This window comes from Sinocyclocheilus grahami, unplaced genomic scaffold, assembly GCF_001515645.1.
Source record: "Sinocyclocheilus grahami isolate Dianchi unplaced genomic scaffold, SAMN03320097.WGS_v1.1 scaffold197.1, whole genome shotgun sequence".
Classification (NCBI taxonomy): domain Eukaryota; kingdom Metazoa; phylum Chordata; class Actinopteri; order Cypriniformes; family Cyprinidae; genus Sinocyclocheilus; species Sinocyclocheilus grahami.
In genome coordinates, this window is record NW_015505376.1 from 1,181,993 (window position 1) to 1,188,619 (window position 6,627).

The 6,627-nt window shown below is 34.8% G+C and overlaps 1 protein-coding gene across 13 annotated transcripts in view; it reads right to left on the bottom strand.

Annotated features, from left to right (window-relative positions):
- LOC107595141 (lisH domain and HEAT repeat-containing protein KIAA1468 homolog) overlaps positions 1-6,627 on the bottom strand; it is a 53,727-nt gene that overhangs the window by 11,475 nt on the left and 35,625 nt on the right. For 9 of the 13 annotated variants that reach the window (XM_016285465.1, XM_016285466.1, XM_016285463.1 and 6 more), the window contains 6 exons: positions 4,841-4,964; positions 4,624-4,672; positions 4,183-4,262; positions 3,997-4,103; positions 2,546-2,645; positions 1,721-1,803 (listed from right to left, as the gene is read on the bottom strand). In XM_016285465.1, the coding sequence (XP_016140951.1) occupies positions 1,721-1,803; positions 2,546-2,645; positions 3,997-4,103; positions 4,183-4,262; positions 4,624-4,672; positions 4,841-4,964 (543 nt within the window). Of the gene's footprint in view, positions 1-113; positions 197-1,720; positions 1,804-2,545; positions 2,646-3,996; positions 4,104-4,182; positions 4,263-4,623; positions 4,673-4,840; positions 4,965-6,627 lie in introns of all 13 variants that reach the window. The other 4 variants (XM_016285464.1, XM_016285471.1, XR_001610236.1 and 1 more) reach the window with 3 other exon arrangements.

Below are 6,627 nucleotides of genomic sequence, written 5' to 3' on the forward strand. Positions count from 1 at the left end.
ATCCCCCCCCCCCAGAAAAGTAAAAAAAAAAAAAAAAAAATCCAACCGAGAGAATGCGGAGAGGAGACAAGATATTTGGTTTTTAAAGTATCTCATAGCTGCGGTTAACTCACAATTCAGGACCACTGCACAAGGTAATAAGGGCCGGGGCTACTCGCTTGTCAATTAAGGCTTCGCTCATGCCTCGAAGAACCAGCTGCAAACCAGTCAGATGCAAAAGAGAGACGGGGGGTCAAACACAAATGGCCAAGAACCTAGCAGGAGAGGGGGGTGGTAGAGGAGACTGTAGTGCTAGGGGGCCTAGGGAAAGAGTGACTGGCAGCCAAACATGCCACGGGCCACATGGATGGACAAATGGGCTGAATGAAGGGATGAATGGATTGTGGAAAGCAGGCAGCTTCTCCAAGCATGCGGCGATTAGTGTAGCCTGAACGAAGGATGTTAGTACACAGAGCACGTGAGACATAAACAAAATAAGCACTGTCTCTCAAGCCTTGGTTTCATCAGGAGAGCCAGAAATACACTTTCGCACTGACATAACATTAGCATGAATTACAAATGATTTACATACAAGGCATAATTCTATCAACCGGAATGATGGTTAACAATTGTATATTTCAAAAATAAATATGTATATATAGGGGCATATTTCAAACTCAAAATAAGAGAATAAAATAAAAATACAAAATAATAAAAAAACTATATACATTTTTATAATAAAAAAGCCTATTTTAGATTTATTTTGCATTATGACAATAGTTTTGTAGCAATTAAGCACATTTAACCCTCTGTTGGTTAGAAGCTTACTATAATGCAAATAAAAATGCATACAAAAATTATATATAAATAATGCCAGGGCCATATTCCAGACTCAAAATAAAACAAAAATAAAGTAAAGAAAATTAAATTCATTTTTTGGCATTATGAGACTATTTTCATAGCAATTAAGCACAGTTAACCCTCTGGATGTCAGAAGCCTATTTTAATGCAAAATAAATAAATAATACATACAATTTTTTATGTATAAATCATGGTAGGATTATTTATATATTGTATTTTTGTTGTTTAAAAAAAAAGTCCAAAGAGGTTTGCTTTCATTAAAAGGGTTAGTTCACCCAAAAATGAAAATTCAGTCCAAAAGAAGTTAAATAAAAAGCTTACAGAAGGCCTTTGTTCACCCCCTGCTTTGTTCACGCTTTTTATTTAACTTCTTTTGGACTGAAGCAATGCAGCACCCGCTGACTGCAATGATAGAGCTTGAAAGATCAAAGACAATTTTTAATATAACGCCGACTGGATTCGTCTGAAAGAAGAAAGTCATATACACCTAGGATACCTCAGGGGTGAGTTAAATGCAGCCTAATTTTAATTTTTGGGTGAACTAACCCTTTAATGCATTAGTTATTTGAATTCGATTTTTCTCCCCACGTTATGGTAATGAGAACCTGGTTCAATGTGATGAAAATGATAAAATCATAATGGAGAAAATATTCATGATCCTCATCTATTTATTTATTTTTATTTTAAGGTGACATTTCATTGTTTCAACTGCAATATTTTTAACACGACATTAATTTCTTTCGACATATTAATGTGAAACACTTAAATCTTGGCTCAGGTAGGCGGTGCTCGCTGGAGGAGGGGCTAATAAAGTTGTGGCCTCCTGAGAGAACCAAGGCAGAGGGAGGTGCATGGATGAAGGAGGCAGGAGGAGACTTACATTTCAGGATCACTGGAGAGAGTGATAAGTGCTGGAACAACTCTCTGAGCTACTAGAGTTTCATTCACCCCCTTCACCAACAGCTGATTGGTCAGAGCAGGGGTGATGTCACACAGGATGCATGGAAAGAGCGAGCACAGTGTCATGGAACACCGCAGAGAGAAAGAGATAGAGAGAAACAAAAGAACACAAAAAAGAAACAACGGTAACAAACTAAAAAACAGCGCAGACATACAACGAAAAACATGACAGAAGCCCAAGGAGGCGCTACACAGATAAATGAAATAAAAATTAAGGGCTAAAGAGGCCAGGCAAATTTAACTAAAGCTACGACCACAGATGAGGAGAAGGGGGTTTCTCACATGGAAGAGTTTCTGAACACTCCTCGAACCTTCATTACAGACTTACAACGGGGTGAGGGGATGAAATGTGGGGGTCGTTACATCATTTTTGAATGGCAATAGCAAGCGTGCTGTGGTGCAAAAGACGTACGGATGCTTTAAAGCTGCAACGACTTTAAATACAAGTAAACATTCAGTGATCTGACAGGTAACAGGGATGACAAGGCACAAGGGGGCCCTAGAGGGAGTGTGGAGAGCTCTGAAAATACAGGTTTACCAACTCACACCAACCATTAACATCATATTACAGCAAATTTGCATTCAAAACAAAGCATAAGGTAATAAAACTAATCATTTGACTGGCCTGGAGGATGCTAAATGTCTTTAAACATAAACTTAAGGACATTGGAAGTATTTATTAACATTATGGCTAAGTTAACTATGCATGTCAATGTTTGAAGCGGGAATTGGAGGGAGGGCTTACCTCGAACATGCGTGCAGCGGTGCAGCGTACCAGTGCAGATGTATGGACCACTCCATACCAAAGCACCGTCAGTAGAAGCTCATGATACGCTGGGTTTGCCCTGGAGACAGGAAGTAACGGTTTTAGTGGGTAATCACAAAATGACAGTTGATGATCCTATTAAACCTGATCTTCTAGTCAGTTAGAGTGCCATTAGCATGAAACGTCTGCTGCATTAGATCATCAGGATACAGGAGTCGAACAAATTGGGACATGTTATTTTTGTACTCAAGTGCTTAAATCATTATTGTAGGTTTATGCGGGGCTCAACTTCAAGGATGACCTACTGGCCTCGGGCCGGTATGCGAGTGTTTATGTCTTGCAAATGTAAACATTTGGTTTTATGTGACATTCGGTTTAGAATGGGTTCCGCTTGTCAACCTTTTAACCTTCAGTATTACATTTAAAACTTTAGTATTAAGTTTATATTAACTTAAACATTTAAAGGGATAGTTCACCCAGAAATGAAAATTCTGGACTATACTGTATTGTCCTTGCTACCTTTCTGAGCCTTGAACGTGCCAGTTACGCTGCTGTCTATGGAATCAATCAAAAATATTTTCATTTGTGTTCCGAAGATGAAGGTAGGTCTTACGGGTTTGGAACGACATGAGGGCGAGTAATTAAAGACAGAATTTTCATTTTTGGGTGAACTATTCCTTTAATATTAGCTAATATTAGCTTTCTGGCTAATATACAGTGGGGGCCAAAATTATTAGAACACTAGTATTTTCACCAGCTAAAAAATGGTTTCAAGACAGACTAAATCCAGAAGAACTGTGGCAACGTTTCCAAGATGCTTCAAGAAACCTACCTGCAAAGCTACAGTACTGTGAAAAGTTTTAGGCACTTGTGTAAAAATGCTGTAAAGTGAGAAACACACTACAGCAAAGGATAGAAAAACCTTACTTAAAACTATTTTTAGCTGGTGAAAATAATAGTGTTCTAATAATTTTGGCCACCGCTGTAGATGAAACTGTCGAAATTGCAAGAATTACTTGCGATCAATAAGAAGTAAAAATTGTGTAATAAACTATATTTTCCAAATGTTAACACGATGAAATCATAAAATACAATTATAAATGTCAAATTAATATAAATGTGTAAAACACATTTTGTGTAATTATATTTTTCTAATAATTTTAAAACTATGATTATATATTTAAAACACTTGAAATAATAAAAAATACTTGAAATAAAATTCTTAAAATAATTATAAAATGATAATAATTTTAAATGTGTGAAAAAATTATAAATATTTTGTAATAATTGTAAAACTATTAAATATTACATTTAAATGATGCATGCAAAAATACAAATTATTTAAAATGATAAATATAATGTTTTATATTTGCAGTGATTAATTAATCTTATGCAGAAATGCAGATTTAACAGTGCTGACAGACACTCACCCCAGCTCTACAAATGAAGCCTTTAGACTGTCAAGAGGAGCATGCGAGAGAGAGAGCGTGGTCATGACATCCTCAAGAAAGCCAACCAAGAGTTTACGGTCCTCCTCCTAAAACGAACAACTTCATCAGAGAGAGGCTTTTTCTGAATTGAGACATCACACACCTGGCGTACAATGAAGCTCCTACCTGATTGTAGCACGTCAGGACTCCGGTTGCATAGATCGGCACCGTAGCCTTTGTAAGGATGCCGTTTCCTGCGGAGGCGTCTGCAGGACACAATCTGTGTTACAATCTCTAAACATATAACTGAACACTCGGTTAAGAATTAGTTCAACTCATCTGGTAATAATTTAGCAAAATTCAATTCAAACCATTAAATGATACAACATGCCCAGTTTTGTTGGCAGATACTTTAACCATAGACTTTTTTTAACTCAACAAACATTCAAAGAATGAAAGAAAAAGCTCCATTTCAAAATCCCATGAAGAGTGAAAACACATATTTGACACACAAGCCTCTAGCATGGGAAAGAGATATAGAGACGAAGAGTGTGTGTGTGTGCTCTCTTCCCAGCACCTCCTCTGACAGCGGGAGTATTATTTTTGGTTAAGTGAACAGTCACTCACCCACATTCTCCTCAGATAGCCGCAGGATTTCTTGGAATTGAGGTTTTACCTTCAAAAATGAGGGGAAAATAACATCTACATTAAACTGAAACTGTTGGAATGGTTTGCAGCACAAGCTTTATTTAGCTACTTCACTTGGTCAAATATAAAAAAAAGTACATGAAAAAAGGTGCTAGAGAGAGATTACTGTACGGCAAATGTCTTTGACCTGTCCTACCTTAGTGTTGGTAAAGATTTTCCCAATCGTTCGACATAATCTCCAGAAGAACCTGGAGAACTCGTGCACACAGGTGGATGAGCTGACGTTGATGCGTCCTACAATCTCTATAAGCTGTGGTAAACTGTGGAGAAAAGACAGAATCAGGTCCATTGCAAATGTAGGTAAACGTAGACATTTACATGCAACATATGGTGAGATTTATACATATACAGTCACTAAAAGGATTTCAAACGCATTGTACCTAACTGCACGATCGTACCTTCATGAGTACCTCAAATGTGCTGCTCATACCTTTAGGACTTTGATATGTAAAAGACCTCTGTTCTGATTGGCTAACTAATACAAAAAGGGGGGGAAAATTATATATATATATATTAGATATATATATATATATATATATATATTTATATTTATATACGTAAAAACATTTTAAAGTGGAATATATATATATAAAGTGGAATATATTTTTTATTTAAATATATAATAAATATATAAAATAAACAAATTATATTATAAAATATAATATATAATATATATATATATATATATTAGGGTTGTAACGGTACACGTATTCCTACTGAAGGTCTTTCGGTTCGGTACGCACTCTTTGATGAGGCGTGATAGCTCGCTGTGTGAAATTAAGTCTAGAGAAGAGCATTTCACGAGATATAGACTATATAGCTACTCATAATATTTTACTTTAGTGATGTCTTAATCACTTAATGTATATTTCAATAAATCTTTTATGAAACAAGTTATGACAGCCAATGTGTAAATGATTAGATTTCAACAACAAATAGAAATTGTATAATTTAGAAGTTAATTTAAAAACTGTGCAATTTTTTTTATTTGAGTGTTGATTATTATAGTTCAAAATAAATAGTAATTAAGTTTAAGTTTGGGCTCTGTTGTTAATTGTAACCTTATAGCAATGTAAAAGGGCTCCCTATAGTTTAGAGCAGAAGCCGAGGTAGATTTTTAGTTATTATTTTATGAGGTAGATTTAAAGAAAATTTTAATTATAATTTAATTTATTTAAAGAAAGAGTAATTTGTTCAGTGAAACACTCAATAAAAAAAACAAAACAATAAAAAAAAAAAAACAATTTATGTTTAGTATCTTTTCTTCCTGATGTACCGAAACCATACCGAACCGGTATGTCAAAACCGAGGTATGTACCGAACCGTCATGTTTGTGTACCGTTACACCCCTAATATATATATATATATATTAGGGATGTAACGATTCACTCAACTCACGATTCGATTCACGATTTTGATTTCCGGATTCGATTCACGGTTTGTTTCTTTTGTTTTTTTATAAAATGAGATTTAAGACAAACTAAATTAAATGTGTCCTTTTATTATTGATTGGACAAAATGCTCCACATTTCTTTGTGAAATTGAAATATAACACTATAATAATATACTAATATAGCACTTGCATATTATTGCTCTTTTGTTGGTTTTGATGGGTTCTATTGTCTCATTTGTAAGTCACTTTAGATAAAAGCATCTGCTAAATGACAACATTTAAATATAATGTAAATGTAAATAACAAAACTAAATGAAAATTTTAAAACAAGCCCCAAATCAAATAAATAACAATTAAAATAAATCTCTTCATATAAACAAACTAAGGCTTTGTCTGTGCTCTTTCCTTTTAAAATTAGAGGCAACCACTGCATTTTAATCATGATCCAAACAAAGATGCTGCATACATGCAACATGAGCAGTTTTTAATCTAAATTAAATTGTATAATTTCGAAATTTGAAGCAAAAACA